At 44.2% G+C, this 26,350-nt stretch overlaps 1 protein-coding gene across 1 annotated transcript in view; it reads left to right on the forward strand.

Moving 5' to 3' along the window:
- Nucleotides 1-26,350, forward strand: part of pole (polymerase (DNA directed), epsilon) — a 144,691-nt gene that overhangs the window by 115,398 nt on the left and 2,943 nt on the right. Inside the window, exons 43-47 of the mRNA XM_078554304.1 lie at nucleotides 6,376-6,559; nucleotides 10,107-10,238; nucleotides 11,465-11,658; nucleotides 14,801-15,004; nucleotides 25,979-26,104. Coding sequence (XP_078410430.1) covers nucleotides 6,376-6,559; nucleotides 10,107-10,238; nucleotides 11,465-11,658; nucleotides 14,801-15,004; nucleotides 25,979-26,104 — 840 coding nt within the window. The remainder of the gene's footprint in view (nucleotides 1-6,375; nucleotides 6,560-10,106; nucleotides 10,239-11,464; nucleotides 11,659-14,800; nucleotides 15,005-25,978; nucleotides 26,105-26,350) is intronic.

A 26,350-nucleotide genomic window follows, 5' to 3' on the forward strand; every position in this document is an offset into this window, starting at 1 on the left:
CAGGATTATTTAGAATGTTGGCATTCAAGCACTATCTAATGAGGCACACTTAAATACACTTTAGGGTTGTGCGCTCCTTTTAATTGTTCTTCTCAAATTTTGCTTTCACCATTATTGACAAAGCTATAAACACCTAAGCTTGACCCTTGCATTACTAGATCTGCCAGATTGTTTACAAAAAAAAATGAAGGCCCAGAACTTCCAACCTCTGGGGTTGTGTCCATACGGTCCCTTCAAAGTCTCTACGCATAAACTACAAGGGAATTTCCCAGGAGGTTCAAACTTGCGATGGGCAATTACCCTGCACCGCGAACCATCCAATACCCCAATTTAAACCGGAGACTTCAGATGGTTCCAACTGTCTTAGCAGAATAGTTACCCAGGAAAAGTTAAAATTAAAAACACTTCTAACTCCTGGGTAACTATGATACTGATGGGATCCAATCTGGTTGGCGAAGCTGAAACCAAGACAGAGCTTTCCTTTATTGAGAGAGTTTATTGAATTGCTCAGTCTCGTAGCTCTCCTCCCACACACCTAGTGTCCCAGCTATCCTTTATTATATGTGCTCAAAGGCAATTAATACCCATCACCTGTTTCTCTTAATTGTAATTGACATGACAGTAACAATGTAGTTGACAAGACATTAATACCCCCCCAACACACTTACCTTTCCCCGGCTTCTCAAAGTAGCTGGGATCTTTAAACTGCTCTATGGCAGCTAGTGCCGTAAAAAGGGGGCGGAACTTCCTTTACTCTGACGCTGCTACACTAGACCGAAGGCCTCAGGAACCTGCTGTGCTGCACATTTCTGAGGAGGGCTGAGTTGGAAGGTTGAATGTGAAATGTGCAGCTCCTGACTAAGATAAGTAAACAGGAGCGGAGTAGCAATCTGAATTTGATTGCCATACCTCAAAAGTTCTGGCCCAAAAAAATCTACAATCATGCTGCTAGATGTTGCAGGGTTCAGGACCTGAAAATTTTGTGTTCACCATTATTGTAGGAATGCACATCTTGAACCTAAACCCCAGATGAATGTTCAATTTTCTGAGACTCAATTCACATTAAGATAGGGGATGATTAACTAGAAAACTTAATGTTGCAATATCCACAGCTGATGCAGGGAACCTATAGAATGCCCAGTGTTTAAGTATATGATGCTGTATTTAGCTCCTGTCAATTGGTCCCTTCTGTACCAACCTGAAAGTGGAAAGAATACATTCTGCCAGTTGTTTGAATAAGTTGCAGTATTGATCTAAAACCATTTAACGTTTCGCTTACCAATATCATGATATGAATAGATGCAAAGCTGTATCTCTCCACGTTAATTTATTATATAACTATACATTTGCTTATCAGAGTGAACATCTCAGACACAGTAACCTGATATAGGAAATGTAATTGCACTGCAGTAGCTAGGATCAAATTAGATTACAGACTCTCAGCTCAATTTGAGAATACTGGTCTTGAAGATTATGCTGTGTGTAATCTCTCATAAGCAAACAACTGATATTAATCATATGCTTTCAATAGCTTGGTATCAATTTTGAAAAAAAAAATTTTTGATTTTATTCCAGAAATGGTTTTATGCCCATTTCAAATTGATGATTTTGTTCATTTTGGGGTGAATATGGCATCAAGGACTCTTGTGACCCAGCTGGGTCCCCACAATAGTTGTTTTTGTAGGAACCTGGATGGGAGCTCGTGCTCTGATCAAAAAGACCAAATTTGTGTAAATTGAAATGCGACTAGAAGATTTGTCAAGCTTGAGCTAGAGGGAGAACCTCTATGAAGAAGCCTCACTATGAAAGACAGTTCTGGGATTACAAATTATCAGATTGGGAAAGGAAAATAACAGAATTAAACCCTCGGACAATAAGAATCACTTTGGAATTTTTGGTTGTGCTAAAAGTAAAAGGGAAAGTTCTGTCCTATAGCTTAAAGTATAAGCTGCCTACAAAAATAGTGTTTAATCAGTGTTGTTTTTAGTTCATTGCAGTAAAAGCTACAAAACTTGGAAGTCTTGTGCGATCCTTTAAATTGGTCTCCGGGAATTCAAATTAGAGGCACAGGGCATTGCTAGAATACTTGATGAGTACCTTCAATCGGTGTTTACTAAGGAAGAGGATGCTGACAAAATATCAGTAAAAACAGATGGTAGAGTTAACAGATGGGGTGAAAATTGATAGGCAGGTTATGCTTAGAGTGAAAAGTTGTCTTGTCCAAAGGTTCCTTTCCCAAGTTGTTAAACGCAGTGGGAATGACGATAGCGGTAGGGTTTGTCATAAACTTCCAACCTTCCCTCATGCTGGGGAGGTTCCAGAGGATTTAAGTGTGGCAAATGTGACACCCTTATGGTGCATAAGTACCTTTCTAATAAATGCAGGCCAGTCAGTTTAACATCATTGGTGGGTAAAGTTTTCAAAACAATTATCAAGGAAAATGTCAACAGGCGTTTGGAGAGGTTTGAGTCAATTAAGGAGACCCAACACAGACTTGTAAAAGGCAGATCATGTTTGATTAATGTAATTTAATTTTTAAATGAAGTAACAGAGAAGGCTAGTGATGGGAAGATTTTGAGAAAGCGTTTAACAAAGTGCCACATAGCAGGCTGGTTAACAAAATTGAAGCTCATGGAACAGGAGGGTTGGTGTCAGCTTGGATTTTAAAAAATTGGTTTTGAGGGCAGGAAACAGTGAGCCTTGATAAATGGTGGTTTTTCAGTCTGGAGAATGGTAGACACTGGTGTTCCTTTAAAGTCAGTGATAGAACCTCTGTGCTTTTTGTATTCCAATATCCAAATAATATGTGTGCACATTTTTATATATATCACACACACAATAACTTGTATTTTGGGATACTGTGTAAAATTTCAAGATGTGATACCAAAGTAATGATGAGGATGATAGTAATTGACTAAAACAGGACTGAGATAGGCTAGCGGAATTGACAGAGAAGTGTGAGGTGATGCATTTTAGCAGGAAGGATAGGGAGAGATAAAATAGACTTAGGGCAGGATTTTTCAGCCCTGCCAACCAGTGGGATCTTCTGCTCCTGCCAAAGTCCATAGACTTTTGGCTGGCTCGCTGCACCCACCACGGCAGGACCAGAAAATCCAGACCTTAGAGACACAATTCTAAAGAGTGTGCAGGGACTGAGGAACCTGGGGAGTTCATATGTGTAGATCTTTGAAGGTGGCAAGAGGTATTAAGAGAATAGTTAGCAAAGCAAATGGGTCCTTGGACTTCATAAGTAGTGGTATTGAGTACAAAAGCAGGGAAATTATGCTGAAAGTTACAAAAGTTCTGATTAGGCCACAACTAGAATAAGCATCTAGTTCTGGCCACCACACTTCAGGAACGATGTGAGGGCCCTTGAGAGGTGCAGAGGAGTTTTACCAGGGATGAGGGCATCAAAGGTAGGTTGGAGAAGCTGGGATTGCTCTCCTTACAGCAAAGGAGCTTGAGGGAAGCTTTGACAAGGGGTAGAATTTTTCATATGGTGGGCAGGCTCGGTGGGCGTGGAGCCTCCATTTTAAGCGGGCAAGCCAATTAAGGCCCGCCCAGTGTAATACGCATGCCATAGTGCTCAGCGCTATCTGTGTGGGCAGGGGGAGGAGGAAGAGTCGGGGCCAGCATTCTTTAGTGCTTGCGCGTGAAAAAGCGCTTCAATCTCCCTGAGGCACAGAGGTTTAGATAAGGTAGACCGAGAAAAGCTATCCTCATTAGCTGATGCCAAAAGTACAAGGAGACTCTGATTTAAGGTTTTGGGCAAGAGATTGGGGGGCGATATGTGAGGAAGAACATTTTTTAATGCAGCGAGTGGTAATAACCTGGAACTTGGCGCTCACCAGGTTGGTGAAAGCAGAGATGATCAATGATTTCGGAAGGAAATTGGATAGGCACTTGAGTGAAATAAACTTGCAGAGCAAAAGGGATAGTGCAGAGGAACGGAACTGACTGGATTGCTCTACAGAGAGCTGTCATGACTCAATGGGCTGAATGGCTTCCTCCTATGCTGCAATGACTTCGTAACCAAATTTGACGGCTGTCTGGATATACAATTTTGAAGGGGCAATTTCAAAAGAATGAGGAAAGGGTTTTTAGTTGGTTCAATGGGCAGAATGTTGGAACATCCAGAAAAAAAAAGTTGTCACCGAAGCCAAATTCAAGAGTAATTTAATAGGAAAGGGATTATCAAAGATAAATTGAGACCCTTTAAGGGTGTTAGCACCTAAGTGTTACATGAAACTAGGATGAAAGCTGTATGAATGCAAGGAAATTCGCACAGATTGGAAGCCAGTTAGTGTATTTATTTTCAATCAAGATGACAGACATAACAATATAGCTGCCTATACATTAGTATTGTATCACTAACTGTCAGGGCAATGTAGCTGATCATTAGGAACAAGTTTAAAGATTACCCATTTGAGAATAACCTTGTGGCTAATGGTCACTATAAGTTTAGAAGGAAGGGTTGCTATCTTTTTGACTTCGAAAGCCCGTGATGTAGTATACCTGCACTTTGGGAAAGTCTTTGAACATCTTGCATTAATGGTTGCTGCACAAACATAGGGCATTGGATATGCTTGGTAAAAGAAGTGAAGGAAGAATTGGTTGCAAGAGAGAAAGTAGTAAGTATTAGGGAAGTGATTTCGAATGCAAAGATGTCCAGAGTGAATTGTGCCTGAGATCAGTGCTATGATGCCACTGTTTCTCATTTGCATAAGTGACCTGAATTCAGAAACTTACACTGAGAAATGATAAATTAGGAGAGAACAGCAATTAAACCTGATAAAGCAGCCCAAGAACTACAAAAGGACCCAGTCAAAGTTTGCAAGATGAAAGAACTGTGGCAAATGTAACTTCGGACTGAGACGTATAAGTTGTTGAACATCGTAACAAAACATAGTAATCGGTTTATACAGGACCAAAGGAATAATTGAAATACAACTGATGGACTCAACACTGGCTATACCTTGTAGCAAGCAATAAAGCAAGCAGAATGCTGAGCTATATTACCAATCCAGTAGATTATAAATGAGGTTGTCATGCTGGAACTGTGCAGTGCTCCCACATTGATTATGGTCACTAAGGCACCAAAGAAACATCCAAGCTCTGAAAACATTGTAGAAAAGAGACACTTGGCCAATTGAGAAAAAAATCCTGACTCATTGACACTAAAGATGAATGAAAGGAATCCTTCATAAGGCTATGTAAGATATTTGGTGAAATAGAAGAGGCAAATCTGGAGCATGATTTCAGGGTGTAACCACAAATTTGAGAAGGCAAATTCAGGATGTAACCACAAATTTGAGAAAGCAAATTCAGGATTGATGTCAGGGCATATTTCTCTGCACATAGTGGTTGATACCTAAAATGGGCTCTGGGTATAATTATGGATGCAAAAAATCTGGAATAATTCAGGAGGTCGATTGGATGCTTTGAGGGATGTTAAGGTTTCAGTAGAAACATGAGTTGGGAGGGAAAATGGTCCCCTTCATCTGTCCTTAACTTTTGAGCTATTAAAGGAAATTGCTAAGCTGCTATTGGTAGGTAAAAATCAGAAATCAGATGCATTCTTACAAAAGAGAAAGAACCAACCCAACCAACAGGACAAAGCAGCCCACTTGATTGGCATAAAAACAAAAAACTACTGCGGCTGCTGGAAATCAAAAACAAAAACAGAATTACCTGGAAAAACTCAGCAGGTCTGGCAGCATCGGCGGAGAAGAAAAGACGTTTCGAGTCCTCATGACCCTTCAACAGAACTTGATTGACACCCCATCCACAAACATTCACTCCCCCATCACCGATGCTCAGTGGCAGCAGTGTATACCATCTACAAGATGTATTGCAGGAACTCACCAAGCCTCCCTAGACATCACTTTCCAAACACATGACCTCTACCATCTAGAAAGACAAGGCGAGCAGACACATGGGAACACCACCACCTGGAAGTTCCTCTCCAAGCCATCCTAACTTAGAAATATATCGCTGTTCCTTCACTGTCACTGGGTCAAAATCCTGGAACTCCCTCCCCGAGAGCACTGTGGGTGTACCTACACCACATGGATTGCAGCAGTTCAAGAAGGCAGCTCAACACCACCTCCTCAGGGGCAATTAGGGACAGGCAATAAATGCTGGCCTAGCCGGCAACGCCCACATTCCATGAGTGAATTTAAAAACTGCTTTTAAAATTGTGTACATAGTAATCCTGTATTGCAAAAATTATTCAGCAAATAAGCTGTAAAGGAAATGTCTAAATTATGACAATTATTGGTTAGAGCAGTAAATGCTTTGTTAATTAACTTTTGAGTCTCATTGTCAAAAGCAGAAACTAACAGTGAGCAACATGTGATGATGTGTTATGTCAAGGTGGCGAACAATAAAGAAACAAAGGAGCATGGTGAAGATGACAGCAATGATTTTGAAGAGGTTCATTCTGAAGATGAGGAAGTTGGCACAGATGTCGAAGATCTTTTGGACAATAACTGGCATATCATGCATTATCTGCCACAAGCATCCTCTTGTCAGAGCTACTTCCTCATGATTGTCTCAGGTACTGCAAATTTCAAGTCTGTAGGCCTATGTATGTATGTGTATCTATGAACATAGATTATTTATATAAAAATATAAGATGTGATTTTTAAAAATTACGATTAACCTCATAATTAAAAAATGTAATCTGTTCATTTAGGCTTTAATCACACATTTAATTTGGGTATTTCCTTCAGGTTTGTTTTAATGTTGTTGCTTTAATCATTCAAAGTTTGCAACACAACCTAAAAATTGCCAGATTTTTTTTTTAGAAAGAAAATACAACGGGCACAAAAATTGATTTTATCAGTTATGAACCCAACACAACTTTATGTAGATTGCCCATCGCCAGAGACCACCAGAACTAAACACCTTTGTGACATGCATTGGTGAGGTCATCACATTCAGGGATTCTGCGCCATTAGAGTGAGAGAACTGGAGGATAGGAGAGGAGGAAGAAGGGGGGAGGAGGAAGAAGGTATTAAAACCAACCTGACTTTTCCATCCCTGTCACATCAAGGTTGCTGCAAACTGGGAAAGGAACAGGCTTTACTAAGTTGCCATTGCTGTACTAAGGCAAGTGGGCTAAGGGTCAAGGTACTGGATGTGAAGCCATCTGATACCGGGGACTGTCTGGTACAAAATCAAACATCTGGCCTCCTAACTTTGTGTGTTTATTTATCTGATACATTGTTGATCTATATCGTACATACACAAGCACTGAACCAATAGCGTGTTTGCTATCGAAGAATGTTGTTGCCAATTACTTTCATGACCATAAAGTGCAATAATTCATTCTGATAGGTACGTGCATGCATTTTTTTTAAAAAAGTTTTATAGTGCTTTTATTTCAGTTTGCCATCATCTACCTCTGCAGTAGATTACACCTGCCAAAAATCTGGTTGGCAAGAATCCGCTTTTTATTTGGTGTTTGCAACAACATGAATAGAGGTGCAAATAATTTCTGTTTGCAACAGCATCCAGAAAGTTTGTTCAGCTAATGAGTTCAGGCAAGCCCTATTGTTGACAGGCGGATTCACAGTAGCAATAGGTCAAACGTTAAGGTGTCTATTTAAAAAAAATACCCAGACCCCACACACAGTATAAGCATTCAGTACACAGAAACAGAAAATGATGGAAAAACTCAGCAGGCCTATCAGCATCTGAGAGAAAAGCAGTTAACATTTCAAGTCTGTATGACTCCTCTTTAGTGCTTTTAGCTCTGAAGAAGAGTCATACAGACTCAAAATATTAACTCTGTTTTTCTCTCCACAGATGCTGTTAGACCTGCTGAGTTTTTCCAGCATCTTCTGTTTTTGTTTCAGATTTCCAGCATCTGCAGTATTTTGCTTTTAAACATTCAGTGAATTGACTTACTAATATTGTATTTTAATCCCAATTCCCTTTGCAAATAAAGTGACTCCTGAATTTAGAGCTAAGACTTCTGACAAGTCATGAAAAATTAATTTGAAAATGTAATTTATAAATACATTGGTTAAAAATAAATTAAATTTACCAATTATCGTTTCCTATCTTACAGTAGTCCCCGTTCCTTGGCCATCTCTCCTTGCCTGAAGGTGGGGTACAGCTCTATGGACATCAGTAGTTCTCTATTGCCTCACCCAAGTGACTTTTCTTTATTGAATCCTCCGGGTGGACTGTGCGGACCCCACCCATTTCACATGGAGCCCTCCTCCACTTTGGCCTTCAAAGTTCTCGTTTGAATATTTGCTATTATCACCAAGACCTGCACCTGCGGTGGCTCCACCTGGGCCCACGCCCTGGGCTTCCATGCTTACCGCAGCGGCCCTCCTACTCATCGCAGCCTAGCCCCCGCGGGCTCACCATTGCCGGCGACGGCCAGGTATGGGCCCAGCACTCCAGCGCCATCTGTTTTCAGGGCTGGTTGATTCGGCAGGTGAGTTGTTACACACTCCTTAGCAGGTTCTGACTTACATGGCCACCGTCCTGCTGTCTACATCAACCAACAGCTTTTGTGGGGTCTGATGAGCATTGGCATCGGGCGCCTTAACCCAGCATTCGGTTCACCCCACAGCGCCAGTTCTGCTTACCAAAAGTGGCAGGTCACCACCGCCTCCTCAAGGGCAACTAGAGATGGGCAATAAATGCTGGCCCAGCCAGTCAGCCCACATCCTGTGAATGAATATAAAAAAAATCTTTGTGTAGGCTGCTCTGGACAGCTTCAGTAGGGATAATAGTTCAGCACAAGCTTGCCTTCTCAGTTATCCAAAGTTCTCTTTTGCACCTGGTCTTTTTGGTCCCTTACTTGATAAGTGTAGCCAGTACATATTTGGGCACAACTTTTCTTTTCTACTTTTAATTTTAAAGCAAGTTTATATTATACCAATTAAACTCTGGCTTACAGAGCTGTTAACAGCTCCAGTTACAATTTAAATTGTATTAGATGTGCAAAAATGGCAGGATTTTTCATCCAAACCCTAGTTAATAATTTGAAAATCCAAAAGTGCAATTGCTTCTCATTTATTAAACAAGTTAATCAGATGTTCATTCACTTTGATCGAGTGAACTGTCCTTTTGCTGGTCCGTCAAATTTTCCATCCTGCCAACGACAAATCTCATGGTGGGCAGGATCGGAAAGTCCCGGGCATGGCTTCTTTCCTTTGCAACACCTCACGCCTCTGCCTTTACCCCACCATCACCCTGCCTTTAGCATCATAGTTCCCATGGCATTTCCTCAAACTTCCTATCAACCCCACTCCCATGTCATTAGCAAACTTCTAATCACCCCTCCTATTCTCTACCTTGGTCTGACATCTAATGTTTTCCTTTCACTTCCCTGAGTATCAGTGAACATATTTCACGATTGAAGATGCTGCTGTTTACATAATTGCAAGTTGATGCTGTTTGCAACATGTCTGCAAATGGTTTGAAAGGACTCTATGGTCAGTTGGAACTTTAGTGTTATTTTGTGAAGGAAGTTTACAAATCTCTGGGTGTTTGTACATTCCTGATTCCAGATCTGCACAAAAAATAGCAGTATACTTTTTTATTCATAGCACTGGGGTTTTGCATTGTGGTGGATGCTGTTAAAAATTTTAAGGCATCTTTTCATCTTTCTTCCCCTCCCCTATCACTCTTAGGCCATTTGTTTGCAAACATGATTCTTTGTATGATGGACTTTGGATTTCATCAATGCAATGAATAAGGCAAAATGGAGAAGGGAAAAATTGGCAGGCACTATTGTCACATGTCTTGAGATAAGTTACAGAATAATATTGGTAGAAAAATAGGCATGAGTCACCTCCTTTCCCTTCTCTAGGGATTAATGTATGGTGCAGAGTGAAACTGTAGAGAAGGAGAAAGTTGTATCTCAGAAAAAGTAGCAAATTACCAATTGGTAGCACAATATAGGATCGGAAAAAACTAATTGTGGGCAAAGTTAATGTTAACATTGTTGTAACTGACTTCTTCTCTGCCCCCCTTCACTAAAATAAAATTCATCATCCATAAGTAATGGTGCAAACCCATCTATTGTAAGGAAAATTTTTCATGCTGTTGTACGCACTCATCACATTGAAATCTTTCAGCTTATATTGTAGCTGTGTACCACAGCATGAAGGAGGAATTGAGACGCAATGCCCCTGGGTGTACGCCTATCAAACGACGAGGAGCCAGCCAGATCTCGCAGGAGCTAGAAGGGGAAACTGGTGCTTCAGCAGGTGAGAGACTAAAAGTGCAGAAAGTAGTGTTTAGAGCGAAATACTAGTTTTCAATACCGTTCATTTTATTTCTTCTGCTTTTAAAATCACACTAAAGATTTGACCTATGGAAAATGAAAAAAGAAAATCTTTGAGTTAGATGTGAGGAATGTAAAGTAGAGAGCAAGTTGCAATTTATTCAAAAATACATTTTTAAGCTAGAATAAGTTTTAACAATGATTCTTTCCTACATGCTTTAGCATGAGTTTTTAAATTGTCTGAAAAATTATGAATTGTGCAACTTGAAAAGAACAAAAGGGCATTATCTATAAACTGTACTCATTGCAGTAATATCCTATTTTGGACACAGTTTCTGTGCAAATAAACACTGTTTTCAGCCATAAGCTATATTATTGTGCTTTCCACACTACCAACCCTCAATTGTCTGTGCCAGATATAGCTAAATGATAGCAGTCTTGATTCTGGGTCAAGGACTGATGGGTTCGAGCTCCATTCCAGGCTCTCACTCCAGTGCAGTACTGACGGTGTATTGCATTATCAGAGCTGCTGTCTTTTCTGATGAAAAATTAAACTGAGGCCCCGTCTACACTCTCAGCTGGACATAAAAAATCTTGAAGCATTATTTCAAAGAAGAACAGGGGAGTTCTCCATGGTATCCTATCCAACGTTTATGCCTCAAATCAACATCATTAACAAAAAACATTATCTGGTCATTGACGTATTACTTTTTGTGAGCCTTTGCTCTGTGCAATTTAGCTGCCACGTTTCCAATCTTACCACAGTGACTATATTTTGAAAAATATTTTATTGGCTGTAAAACACGTTGGAGGTCATGGGGTCTGAAATTACGAAAGGCAGGTAATGGGGCAAGTTGAGGTGTAGATCAGTCATGATCTAATTATAATAGACTAAATCTAGTGTCCGTCTAAGATGGTCACCAAAAATCTAATAGGAATTTCAGAAAAAAATCCCTTTACCAAAGAGAATGGTGAGAATGTTGAATTTCCTGCCACAAGAAGTAGTTGAGGTGAATTGCATAGATCCATTTAAGAGGTAGCGAAATCCCTGCATGAACGAGAAAGGAATAGTAGAATATGTTAATAGGGTGAAATGAAGATGGATGGGACGGGAAAGTTCATGTAGACCATAAATACTAGCATTGATCAGTTGGATCATGTGGTCTGTTTCTGTGTTGTTGACTTCATGTAAGTCTTTTATTTCTGCAGGAATGATCACCTTCTCTCAGGAGTATGTGTCTAATGAGCTCACACAAAACTTTTTCACTATCACTCAGAAGATTCAGAAGAAAATGAGCAGCAATAGGCACTCCACTGAACCCTCTGAGATGTTCCCAGTTCTGCCAGGCTCCTACCTTCCATTCAACAACCCAGCACTGGAATTCATCAAATCAGTTTGTAAGGTGAGGCAAATAGAGCTGCAAATTTACCGAGAGCAGCAGAAGAGTATTTAGGATTTACTGTTTTGGAATGGGGAGGGTTGGGACCAGTGAGTGTAATGTTCAAAAAAACCTGCACTCACTTTAGAGATCCAGGTTTAAATTCAGTCAACTGCAATGGAAGAAGTGTATTTATTCTAAGGCTGGAGGGGTGGATGTCTGGTACAATGTTGCAACAGTCTTTTCAGATGTATCATCTAGATCAATTTATAAGAAAGCCAACTTCCTTCATTAGTCCTACATTTGATGAGTTTAGTCAATCTCAGAATACAAGAATTAAGAGCAGGAGTAGGCCATTCGATCCCTCGAGCCTGCTCTGCCATTCAATTAAAATCATGGCTGATCTGATTGTGTCCTCAACTATACTTTCCTGTCTGCCCCCCATTCCCTTGATGATCAAAAATCTAACTCAGCCTTGAATATATTCAATGACCTAGCCTGCACTGCTCTCTGAGGAAGAGAATTACAGACTTAATGACCCTTTGAGGGAAAAAAAATTCTTATCTTTGTCTTAAAAGGAGGCCCCTAATTTTCAAACTGTCCCCTAGTTTTAGACTACCCCACAAGGGGAAACATCCTCTCAGCATTAAGTCCTCCCAGGATCTTTTATGTTTCAATAAGATCACGTCTTAATTTTCTAAACTCCAATAGATATAGGCCCAACCTGCTCAATATCAGTTCCTAGGAGATACCACAGATCAAAATTTGACATAAGTTTTTAATAGAGCTACCTTAGTTTGGATTTTAGAAATGAAATGAAACAGCATATTAACTTTTTTGAGAACTGAAAGTCTTTCAGAACTTTCAAGTTTGTTAACTGCTAAAAATTTTAACAATATTGTGAAGTACATTTGAAGTAGAGTTAACTGCTGTAATGAAAGGGAAAGCAGCAGCAAATCTGCACATAGCAAGGTCCCACGATCAGTAATACGATAAATTATCAAATAGTCTGCTTTCAGTGCTGTTGATTGAGAAATAATCATTGGCCATGACACCTGGAAAACTCCTACTCTTCATGTAGCGTCATGGGATCCTGCCCCATCTACTCTCTCAGATGGATGTGCCTCAGTTTAATATGGTCCCTCAGTACTGCATTGAGGCGTCAACCTTAATTATTTGCTCAGATCTTTGGATGGGGTCTTAAATCAACGGTATTCTGAATCAGTAGTGAGAATGCTACCAGAGAGCCACAGCTACCACTTACAACTCAGTGACCGAGTTTGCAGTACAAATTTTATTTATGTGATATTATTTAGACTTGATGTGCATTGTAGAAAGAACCTTACTCAGAATCTAACCCTGCTATTCTACATGATACAACTGGGCAAATTATCACAATCTGGTTAGGGGCCAGTAACTTTTTGTTTAAAGTAAAGAAAGTTAGAAATCCCAGTTACCCACTAGAAGCACAACCAAAAGATTCCATGATTTTAAACATAGAAAACAAACTTTACTATACAAAGTCAGAAAAGTAAAGCAATCTACAATACCTATCTTTTACCCCAACTTTCAGAATTAACATGAGATAAATATGAATTAACAGGGAAAGTGCGATTGAACACACTACACATTAAATGGTAAAGGTGACCAAGACAGATCCCATGGATTTCTCAGCAACGCACCCACAGTCAATGATCACTGAGAGTCGCAATATCTTCTTAATACTCTGTCTCCTTCAGGAGAGATTTCAGCTGTTCACTTTCTAAGATCTAGCCTCTGAATTCCCCGAAATGATGTTCTGACTTAGACTGCCTCAACAATTGCTCACCTCCCGATGGTTCAATCTCTCCTCCTGAGACTGCATTCCATGGGATTCACAAAGATACACTCCTGCCTCTAAGTACCAGCTCACTCCCAACTCTTTTACAGACCGCCACTTCACTAAGCTGGCATTGCTCCAAACTTCAGTCTCCCTGCTGCATCAAGCCATAAATGATTCCCAGGGCTTCTCTGAACCTTAACTGTCTGGCACAAAGCCAATGACCTTCCGCCACCTCCTCAGTTCCCATGACTTCTCTGAATCTTAATTAACTGGAGCCTGCTTACAGCTTCTCTGTGAGCTGCAAACCTTATGAAGTCCAAACTGCAACCAACCTCCTCTCCCAGCAAACACACAGATAAATTGAAACCAGAGAACCTTCTTAAGCACCACGCATCTCATGATGATGTAGCTTTTCAAGATTCACTGAAAGCTTTTAAACTAATTTAGCTCTAATTCCCAAAACAAAACATCTCTCTGTACTGCTCTTCTTTGCAAGCAGTATAGACATCACATCTCCAGTTCTCCAGATAAGTAAGGCCACCTGCTGTTTCTCTTCTATTGTGACTCTATTAAACAAACATAGGTAACCTTCTGGACTGCCATTTTCTTTTAGATGTCCTGACAATCTCTAAAGCCCAACATATTAGTTGCCTTCACAACAGCGATCTTCCCAGAACTAAATATTACCTCTAAAATATTAACATGAACCAAGAATAAGATATTCAAATAGTTGTTTGGTAGTACAGAAAGTGAGCATTGCGAAAAAAAGACATTTTGTCAAAGCTTTTCATGCACCACATTGCGTGTACTAGAAGCTACATACGTTAATACACAGGGCACTGTTCTTTGCAGACAGAGCATGTACACACATTGCGCCTGTTTCAACTAAACAAACTAAGTGATAGCCATTCGCTGGTTCATTCCTCAGGGCAATGCCTTGGAGTCAAGCTACCTGGTTTAAGTTCCAAACAATGCTTGGCATTTAACTATCAGTCACCATTAACTGGTGCATTCTCCATGGCAATGCCTCAGAGTCCACTTGACAACCAATCCGCATTCTCTGCTCACACAGTATACAGCTGTTGCTTCCCCTGACATTGGTATTCTTGCGATTGTCCTGATGAGTGCAAGATGAAAAGCTTTGACAGAACGTCATTTTTCAGCAATACTCAAGATATTTGTCACAAGATGAAATAGAAAATATCCCATTCCCTTGCATTCACAGCCTTTTCATTTGTTACTGGTCTCATATTTAAATACAGTAAATGCTCTTGCTGTTTGCTATATATGGTATATATCATGATACAAACACCACTGTTGCAGTGCACTCTTGTCTTCAAATAGATACTGTCTCTGGATTCGAACATAACTAACCAGGTTAATAAGTTGAAACGGGACCTTCTACGTCTAATTGATGTAGGGGAATTCTCTGAAGAAGCTCAGTTTAAAGACCCCTGCAAGTCCTACATACTACCTGAGATCATCTGCAAGAATTGCAACTTCTGCCATGACCTGGACCTTTGCAAAGATCCTTCCATCTTGCAGGAGGTAAGGAGGGATTCAACATTTCTGGCACAGTTGCCTGCTTGCTGAAACAACAGAGTCTGATCTGAACATACACAGTTATGAACGTTGGAGGAAACGGATTATTCACTTTTTCGTCAATATCTGAACTCCTATTGTATCCAATATAGCACAAAGTGTACACACACTGGTATAGTGGTATTGTCATTGGACTAGTAATCCAGAGACCCAGGGTAATGCTCTGGGGATCTGGGGTTGTAAAAACCCATCTGGTTCACTAATGTCCTTTAAGGAAGGAAATCTGTTGCCCTTACCTGGTCTGGCCTACATGTGACTCCAGACCCACAGCAAAGTGGTTGACTCTTAAATGCCCCCTGAAATGGTAGTTGTAACAAACCACTACAAAGATGCAAAAACGGAATGAAACCGGACGGACCACCCGGCATCAATCTAGGCACCGGAAATGACAATGGCAATCGCAGCCCTGTCGACTCTGCAAAGCCCTCCTTACTAACACCTGGGGGCTAGTGCCAAAATTGGGAGAGCTGTCTCACAGGCTAGTCAAGCAACAGCCTGACGGAATCATATGTTATAGGTAATGTCCCAGACTCCACCATCACCATCTCTGGGTATGTCCAGTCCCACCGGCAGGACAGACCCAGCAGAGGTGGAGGCACAGTGATATACAGTCGGGAGGGAGTTGCCCTGGGCATCCTCAACACCGATTCCGGACCCCATGAAGTCTCATGGCATCAAGTCAAACATGGGCAAGGAAACCTCCTGCTGATTACACATACCGCCCTCCCTCAGCTGATGAATCAGTGCTCCTCTATGTTGAACATCACTTGGAGGAAGCACTGAGGGTGGCAAGAGCGTAGAATGCATTCAGGGTGGGGACTTCAATGTCCATCACCAAGAGTGGCCCGGTAGCACCACTACTGACTGAGCTGGTCAAGTCCTAAATGACATAGCTGCTAGACTGGGTCTGCGGCAAGTGGTGAAAGAACCAACAAGACGGAAAAACATACTTGGCCTCATTCTCACCAACCTGCCTGCTGCAGATGCATCTGTCCATGACAGTATTGGTAGGAGTGACCACCACACAGTCATTGTGGAGACGAAGTCCTGCCTTCACATTGAGGATACCCTCCATCGCGTTTTGTGACGCTACCACTGTGCTAAATGGGATAGATTTCGAACAGATCTAGCAACTCAAGAGTGGGCATCCATGAGGCGCTGTGGGCCATCAGCAGCAGCAGAATTGTACTCGAACACAATCTGTAACCTCATGGCCTGGCATATCCCCCACTCTACTGTTACCATCAAGCCAGGGGATCAACCCTGGTTCAATGGAGAGTGCAGGGGGACATGCCAGGAGCAGCATCAAGCATACCTAAAATGAGGTGTCAATCTGGTGAAGCTACATCACAGGACTACTTGTGTGCCAAACAGCATAAGCAACAAGTGATAGACAGAGCTAAGCGATCCCACAACCAACGGAGCAGATCTAAGCTTTGCAGTCCTGCCATATCCAGTCGTGAATGGTGGTGGACAATTAAACAACTTACTGAAGGAAGAGGCACCACAAATATCCCCATCCTCAATGATGGAGGAGCCCAGCACAGCAGTGCAAAAGATAAGGCTGAAGCATTCGCAACAATCCTCAGCCATCTCGGTGGATCATCTATCTCGGCCTCCTCCTGAGGTCCCCAGTCTTCAGCCAATTTGATTCACTCCATGTGATATCAAGAAACGGCTGAAGGCACTGGATACTGCAAAGGCTATGGGCTCTGACAATATTCCGGGAATAGTATTGAAGACTTGTGCTCCAGGACTTGCTACGGCCCTAGCCAAGCTGTTCCAGTACAGCTACAACACTGGCATCTACCCGGCTATGAGGAAAATTGCCCCGGTATGTCCTGTACACACAAAGTAGGACAAATCCAACCCAGCCAATTACCACCCCATCAGTCTACACTCCATCAGTAAAGTAATGGAAAGGGTCATCAACAGTGCTATCAAGCGGCACTTGCTTAGCAATAACCTGCTCACTGATGCCCAGTTTGGGTTCTGCCAGGGCCACTCAGCTCCTGACCTCATTACAGCCTTGGTTCAAACATGGACAAAAGAGCTAGACTCCCGAGGTGAGGTGAGAGTGACCGCCCTTGACGTCAAGGCAGCATTTAACCGCATCAAGGAGCCCTAGCAAAACTGGAGTCAATGGGAATCAGGGGGAAAACTCTCTGCTGGTTGGAGTCATACCTAGCACAAAGGAAGATGGTTGTGGTTGTTGGAGGTCAGTCATCTCAGCTCCAGGACATCACTGCAGGAGTTCCTCAGGGTATCAGGGTAGTGTTCTAGGCCCAACCCTCTTCAGTGCTTCATCAATGACCTTCTTTCCATCATAAGGTCAGAAGTGGGGATGTTCGCTGATGATTACAGAATGTTCATCACCATTCGTGACTCCTCAAATACTGAAGCAGTCCATGTCCAAATGCAGCAAGACCTGGACAATATCCAGGCTTCGGTTGACAAGTGGCAAGTAACATTCGCACCATACAAATGTCAGGCAATGATCATTCCAACAAGAGAGATTCCAACCATTGCCCCTTGATGTTCAATGGCATTACCATCACTGAAACCCCCACTATCAACATCCTGGGGGTTACCATTGACCAGAAACTGAACTGGACTAGCCAGATAAATACTGTGGCTATAAGAGCAGGTCAGAGACTAGGAATCGTGTGACGAGTAAGTCACCTCCTGACTCCCCAAAGCCTGTCCACCATCTACAAGGCACAGGTCAGGAGTGTGATGGAATACTCTCTACTTGCCTGGATGAATGCAGCTGCTGCAACACTGAAGAAGCTTGACACTGCCCAGGACAAAACAGTCCTTTTGATTGGCACCACACCCACAAACGTTCACTCCTGTCGCACAGTAGCAGCAGTGTGTACCATCTACAAGATGCACTCCAGGAATTCACCAAGGCTCCTTAGATAGCACCTTCCAAACCCACGACCACTACCGCCTAGAAGGACAAGAGCAGCAGATACATGGGAACACCACCACCTGGAAGTTCCCCTCCAAGTCACTCACCATCCTGACTTGGAAGTATATCGCCGTTCCTTCACTGTTGCTGGGTCAAAGTCCTGAAACTCCCTTCCCAGTAGTGCTGTGGGTCTACACCACAGGGACTGCAGCGGTTCAAGAAGGCAGCTCACCACCACCTACTCAAGGGCAACTAGGGATAGGCAATAAATTCTGGCCCAGCCAGTGAAGGCCACATCCCGTGAATGAATTAAAAAAAAACACTGGTGTATTTTCAGAAGTAAAGAATCAAATTTATTAGGCCCTATTTTTATTTTAAAAGCTGCTTTTTATATATGTGCTCATTACTTGCATTAAAAAAATCAAATTTTAAGAGATTGTACGGAAAGGTCTTCCATGTTAATTCATGGAATCCTGCAGCACGGAAGGAATCTATTCAGCCCATTGGGTATATGCTGGTTCTTTGAAGGAGCTATCCAATTAATGCGGACCCCCTGCTCTTTCCCGAGGCCCTGTAATTTTTTCTTTTCCAAGTGTATATCCAGTTTTCTATTGAAAGTCACTTTTGAATTTGTTTCCAAGTCTTTTAAGCAGTTTGTCGGATCATAATAACTTGCTGAGTTCTAAAAATATTCTCATCTCCCTAGTTTCTTTGAATCCTTTGATTATTGACACTCCTACCTGTAGAAACTGTTTTCTTTATTAATTCTATTGAAATCCTTCATAATTTTGAACATCTCTATTAAACCTTCCCTTACTCTTCTCTGCTCTAAGGAGAACGATCTGTTTCTCAAGTCTTGCCATATAACTGAAGCGTCGCAACCCTGGTATAATTCTGGTAAATCTCCTCAGCACCCTCTCCAAAACCTTGGCCAGTATTTTCTGTTCAGCGTGTGGGGGCGGGCCCCGCACTCCAACGCGTAAAATGACATGCGGTGACGTCAGGTGTGCATCCCGATGTCACTGCGCGTCATTCTGACCTTTCATTCAGCAGGCATGCACCAGAGTCAGCTGCGTACCCGCCGAACTGTCAAAGGCCTGGTAAGGCCTTTTACAAACCAATTAACCCAATTGAGAAAGCTGCCCATCCAACCTTAAGGCTGGTGGGCAGACAAGGAGCCCAGGCAGCCTTTGCGTTTTTCATGAAACCTCATCCATGGGGGGGATGAGGTTTCATGGAGGTTTTATTAATTAAATAGAAAATTTTACGAAAATTCATAAACATGCCCCAGCTCATGTGACAGCTGGAGTACTTTAGGAAGTAATCAAGGGGGAGGATATTTTCCCCGTCGGGTGGGCCGGTCGGGAACGGGCGCGGGCAGGCACAGAGCCAATCGCCGCCCGCAATCGGCTGTGCGCCGCCATTTTACGTCACATGGGGGGACATAACTGAATAATTTTATTTTTTCCAATTTTGAAACTGAAGTTAATCTCCCTGAGGCAGCTCCATGCCTCGGAGAGTGCAGGCCCCAACTCTCCCTCCTCCCCCCCGCCCGCACAGGTAGTGCTGTGCTGATTGGTCACACCAATTAAGGCCTGCCCACGTAAAATGGTGGTGCACAGCCGATCACGGGCGGCGATTGGCTCCGTGCCTGCCCGCGCCCGTTCCTGACCAACCCGCCCGACGGGGAGAATATCCTCCCCTTGATTACTTCCTAAAGTACTCCAGCTGCAGCTTAGCCAGTGACTTGTGAAGGTTTTGCATAACTTCCTTGCTTTTGCTTGTATTTATAAAACCCAAAATCTTGTATGGCTTTTTTAACAGCTCTTATCAACTTTTTGCTGCAAACTTCAGGTGTTTTTACTGCAGCCATTTCTAACTGGCTATTGTGAATCATCAGCAGAGTGATGAAATAAGTCAACAACAGTGCTATCATGTGGCACTTACTCACCAATAACCTGTTCCCTGATGCTCAATTGGGTTTTGTTAGGTCCACTCAGCTCTAGATCTCATTTACAGCATTAGTCCAAATATGTATGAGAGCTGAATTCCAAAGCTGAGAGTGACAGCCCTTGATGACATCGAGGCCGCTTTGGACAGAGTATGGGACCAAGAGGTCTAGTCAAACCGAAGTAAGAGGCGATCAGAAAGAAAACACTCCACTAGCAGGAGCCATATCTAACACAAAGAGAGGTGGTTGTGGTTGATTGAGGCCATCTCAGCCCCAAAACATCACTGCAGGATTTCACCAAGGCAGCATCCAGGCTCACCACCTTCATCCATCTTCACCTGCTTCATCAGTGACCTTCCCTCCATTATAAAATCAGAAATGGGGATGTTCACAGAAAATTGCTCAGCGTTCAGCTCCATTTGCAATTCCTCAGATACCAAGGGATCTGTTTCCGCATATAACAAGGCTTGGACTGACAATTGGCAAGTAACATTCATGCCGCACAAATGCTAACTAATGACTATCTCTAACAAAAGAGTCTAACCACCTTCCCTTGTCGTTCAGTGACGTGGGCCACAATTTTCCCGTTGGCGTGTGGGGGTGGCCCTGCACGCCAACGCGTAAAATGACGCATGGTGACGTCGGGCGAGCGTCCCACCGTCACCGCGCACCCTCGCGAGGTGGGCGGGCGCGCAGTGTTCTCGGATGCGCCCCCGCCATTAATTAATCACCCAGTTAAGGCTCTCAAGGCAGCAATTGACTGCAATTTTCAGGGCGCGTGTGATTTCAGGACATCGTAAGGGTGCAATGGGCAGATGGGAAGGAGACATTTGTCTCAACCTCATCCACAGGCAGGATAAGAAGGGTGAGTGGGGTCGGAAATGTGACCTTTCAGGTATTTAAGTGTGAAAGTTACTTATACTTGCCTGTGTGAGCAGGAATACTTCAAAATCATTACCAGCTGCTTGGACAGGAGTAAAAGCCTTTAGGTCAGGACTCTACATAAAGATCATTTTTGGGGTCTGCAGCTTTCAGGAAGCATTCCCTTAGCCTGGGAATGCGAGTTGTGCTCTCCACTGGAGGAGGAAGGGAGGACCAGAAGGGGGAGGAAACCAGGCGTTCATATTCAGCCTCCAGAGGAGCCACCTTTGGGAGGGGAGGCGCAGGCACAAGGGGCACAGTTCCAACAGAAAATCCAAAGCGGAAGGGGCCACAGCAGACGCCACTCTCCTGCTGCCATGGTTTACAGGCGGTGAAGCAGCTACCACAATATGTCTGAGGTCCAGTGCCGAAGGAGGCTCCATCTCTCAAGGGAGACAGTCACCTCCATTTGTCAGATGATAGGCCCTGAGATCTCCGCAAACTGTGTGGGTGGGCACCCCATGCCAGTAGCTCTAAAGGTCACAGCTGCCCTCAACTTCTATGCCTCCGGCTCTTTCCAGGGGTCGGTGGGTGATCTCTGCGGTGTCTCCCAATCAGCTATACACACTTGTGTCAAGACACACTATTCAGACGTGCATTGACTCTCATCCACTACCGCTGGGACGAGGTCAGCCAGACACAGCAAGCCAGAGGCTTCACGGCCATTGCTGGCTTCCCCTGTGTCCAGGGTGCTATAGACTGCACACATGTGGCCATCAAGGCGCCAGCAGGTGAGCCCGGTGCCTTCGTCAACAGGAAGGGCTTCCAATCCATGAACGTGCAGATAGTGTGATCACAGGATGCAGATTTTACAAGTCTGTGCAAGGTACCCAGGCAACTCCAACGACGCCTACATACTCAGACATTCCCAGGTGCCGAGGCTCTTCAATGCTCCAGCACGGCTGGATGGATGGATGCTGGGTGACGAGGGCTATCCCCTCAAAAGGCGGCTCATGGTGTCTCTTCGCCATCCAAGATGGCACAATAGGAGCCATGCCTCCACAAGGGCTGTGGTGGAGAGAACCATCGGTCTTCTCAAGATGCACGTCCAGTGCCTGGACCGCTCAGGGGCACACTCCAGTACCCCCCAGATCGTGTGCCGCTGATAGTGGTTGCATGCTGCACTCTCCACAATCTGGCGCTGGAAAGGGGCGACACAGTGGACAAGAAAGATGTAGACGTAGTTGCTCCGGATGCACACAATGAGTCCAGCAGTGAGTCCGAGGATGAGCACGCACAGGAGAACGCTGAGGGGGTAGACGCTGATTCGGGCATACTCCAGGGAGGCAGGGACACCCGGGAGGCTTTAATCCAAAGAACCTTCAGCTAGCCCACCACAGATGGACCTTCAACACATGCCAGGGCTGCAGGCTCCAAACTCGATACCTGAGTGCTAAATCTGCCTAGATACTAACATTAACTAAGGCCCTTGTCAATAAAACTCAATGTCAAACAACTCACTCATAACATCATGGGTTCCTGTCTACTTGCAGAAGTAAGGAATCACCCTGAGGCATGGCAACATGTCAGAATTTATTGAGAGAACAAATGTAATTTCATAAACCAAAAAAAGTGTTAGACATCACACCAAGTCTTCAATAAACTGCTATGGGCCAACATAAAAGCACCAGTGAGAAATCCGTGGTGTGCCTCAGGTGTCTTAAATTTATGCTTATGGGTGCTACGTCTAGGTGCTGTCCCCTCGCTGGCACTGGCATCTGAGACAGCCTGCTCACTGTGCTGTCCTGTTGGCCTTGATGACCTTGGCGGACATCCTCTGGCCCGTGGAGCCTTTGATGGCCCCGCCTGGGATTGAGCAGCCAGTTCCACAGCTGGCTTCATCCCTGTCGCCACAGCCTCATCGGATGCCACGGTCATGGCAGAGGAGCTGCTGCCCTCATCCGGAGCACCCTGAGAAACCCGCAGAGACGACAGGCAGCTGCTGCACCGATGTGAGGTTGCTTCGGACCTCTCTGCACACAGTGGATGGATGGGCACCAAGCTGGGATACGTGATGCCCAAACCATCTTCCACACAGGCAATGACCAGCTAAGGTCAATGCCGCTGTGAGGGCTTGCAGGTCCAAGCTCAACCCCAGGTGGCCCTGATTGTTCTCCTGGAGGAGCCTCTCCACGAAAGTCGCCACTCTCTCCATGGGGGAAGCATGGCGCTCAGCTATAAAGCTCAATGCATTGGTGATGTGCCACGTGGACTCCTCAAGCACAGGCACCATGCCACGCATAGCCTCATGTATCTCCTCCAGATCTTCCTACATACCCTGCTGCACTTCCAGCATTTGATGCCTCATGGATGACTCTGGAGGCACATCATCAGCCACCGACCGAGCATGTACCTAGTTCCCAGCTGTCCTCCAACTGCTGGCGCTCTGGGCACTCTCTGTCTCTGCCCGCACCTCAAGCAAGTGTGAAGTGCCCTCACCACTGTGCTCCAGGACACTAGCCGAAGATCTAATTCCCACCGAGGTGCTAGTATCTGCGCTGGTGCCTGCCTGGCAGAAAGGGTGTGATGCTGGTGAGTGGATTTCCTCTGGGGCCTCAGGAGTGAGAGGTGGGCCCTCTGCCTCCTCCTCCCAGCCCTGCTCCGGTGATGATAAAGGACGTTTGATTAGTTACATTGCAGGCAATGTCGATTTGTATGTCGCTCCCCCAGATCATTATGCATGGGTCTTTCCATAATCAATGATCAAACCATGTTGCTAACTTCAATCACTGAGCATTCAGCAGTGCCATAGCTTTTGGGACACAAGTGCTCGCCAAACATACCTCCCTGTGGCACCCAGCCTCACTGCCACTGGTGGACCTGGGGGCATGGCGCCTCTCCAAATCCATGGCCTGCTGCTCGTAAGGTGTTAGGATTGCCAACTGGGCCTGGCCTCCACCAGACCACATCTGTTCTGTGGAATTGTGCACAGTCTTCTCCTGAAAAGGAGAGAAGAGCATTGATTAGTCCAGCCTGCACCTGAATTCCCATTGCATCCCTGCCAACCCAGCCAGAGCGGGACATTGCAGGACTCTAGTTCTTTGTCACCCTGCAGTTGCAGCACCCAAAAAAGCCAGGCCTGACCCCCCCCACCATTGCCCAAATGCTGCCTCCTTCACATGTGGCACCACAAGGTGTTACTTTGCTAAGCAAGGAGGCACAAGCACATATAGCGCAAAGACCAGCAGATGGATTGGTGCATCTCCACCTGGAAGTTCCCCTCCCAGCACGTTAGCACCCTGAGTTTGACATGCTCCCCAATTTCAGCACTCTACCAAGGTGCAGATCCTTGACTTTCACCCCCATTCTATACTCTGGGTGTCAGTGTCACACACGCGAACGCAGAACCCATCCTAGCTCAACCCTCTCAGGGTGAAAAAGGCATAGGCAATATCTGTTGGCACACCCAGCAAGGGATAGATGCCTTGACGGATTCAATGTCGTTACTGTACTCAGAGTTGCTGGGGGAGGGTGACGGCTGCATTAAGTGACCTGAGCCAACGCGGAACTCACCCTTCCTGAGCGCAGGAGGTTGTTGAATCTTTTGCAGCACCGGACCCATGTGTGCCGCAGCACATCATGGGGGCTGACACTCTCGGCCACCTCCTCCCCCACACGTTTGGTCAGGTGGGGAGGCCTCTGCCTCCCGTCGCTGAGAAGAAGGATCTCCCGTTGTGCTCCCCCTCCCAGGAGGGCAGCTAGGCGCTTGTCGGAGAAACAAGGGGCACACTGCCCCCCTGCCCTGGCCTGGCCTGCCCCAATGGCCTACCCTCCAGACTTGCGTGATGCACATTACCCCTCTGATGTGCTCTTCTCCCTACCATTGTGAGCAGCCTCGCAAAGGCTGCCAGGCCTTCATTTAAACAGGCCGCCGGGTCGCCATTGGGCCTGGCGGTCTGTGCACACCTGCCGCTGCCCGCCCACTCCTGCTGTCCTCGGGACTCATGAAATTCGCTGGGCGGGCCTTAATTGGCCCACCTGCATAAAATGGCAGCGCGGAACCACCAACCGCAGGCGGTGATCGAGTGCATGCCTGTTCCCGCACGGCCCACCAGACATAGGGAAAATCCTCCCCTTTACCATTACTAATGCCACACCATTGACCAGAAACTCAATTGGGCCAGCTGCAAAAATGCCATGGCTACCAGAAAAAGTTGAAGGCTGTGAATTCTGCAGCAAATGGCTCACCTGACTCTCCAAATCTCCTTCACCACTTATAAGGCACAAATCAGCAGTGTGAAGATATACCCTTTACTTGCCTGGGTGGGTGCATCTGCAGCAATGCTGAAGAAGCTTAACCATCTAGGACAAAGCAGTGCACTTGATTGGCAACCAAATCACTGCCTTAAACATCCCCACTGTGGCACACCATGGCTGCAGTATTTGTCATCTAAAGATGCACTGCAACAATTCACCAAGGCTTCATTAACACCTAGAGTAACAAAGACAGTAGATGAATGAGAAGACCATTACCTCCAAGTTCCCCTCTATGTCTGATACCATCCTGATTTTGGGCATATGTCACCTGACCTTCATCATCACTGCATCAGCATTCTGAAACTCTCGACCTATTGGCTCTGTAGGAGTATCTTACAACCATCAATTACAGCAGTTCAAGAGGACAGCTCATTGCCACCTCCCCAAGGGAAACTAGGAACAAGCAATAAATGCTAGCCATTGCTGGTAGCACCATAACCCAAAAATTAACTTAAAGAAAAAAATTGGTTCTGTGATAAAGTAATACTGACAGTTGCTGAACATGAATGGTACAGCTTATTTCTAAATTTGCTGCTTTGTACAAAATATGGTTGGGCTTAAGTATAAATAAAAGTTTCAAGATTCAAACTTTTCTTTTAGCTTACTTAAGCTCAGACTGAATATGCTGTCACTTTAGCTTGTTTTCCTTCCTCCATTTTAATATTAATAAAAAAACTGAAGATACAGCTTCTAATTTTTAAATGCCTCAAAGATTCTAATTCATTTCTCTGCTTCTATATAAAATTGAAATTTCAATTTTATTTTGGAAATTATTTTTGAATTATGATCACCTGCTTTACATTCTTGTTTCTTGTGTTTTTGGGGCTTATGCTTAAAGTTTGCAGACAGCGACCCTAACTCTTCTTACTTTTGGCAGGATGGCACTGTATTACCTAAGTGGTGCTGCTCTAATTGCCAGACTGAATATGACTCGGATTCCATAGAAATCGAATTAGTAGAAGCACTGAAGAAGAAAATGATGGCCTATACACTTCAGGATTTGGTAAGTTAATACATGTCAATTCTTGAAGTAGCACATCGCTGAGCCATCTTTACATCGTTTTTATTCTATCTGCAGCACATACGGAATCCACAGCCAGTTTGTTAAAGGGTTGGTGCAATCTTGCTGGTTTGTGAATAGATGTTGTTAACGTGTTGTAAATTATTTTTTCATTTGACTGTGCACAGTATTCCTGAATTATGCATATCTGGGAATCTGAATGGAAACCCAGTGCCAGAAACTTGGATC

The sequence above is a fragment of the Cetorhinus maximus genome, chromosome 12, assembly GCF_964194155.1.
Source record: "Cetorhinus maximus chromosome 12, sCetMax3.hap1.1, whole genome shotgun sequence".
In the NCBI taxonomy this organism is placed as follows: Eukaryota; Metazoa; Chordata; class Chondrichthyes; order Lamniformes; family Cetorhinidae; genus Cetorhinus; species Cetorhinus maximus.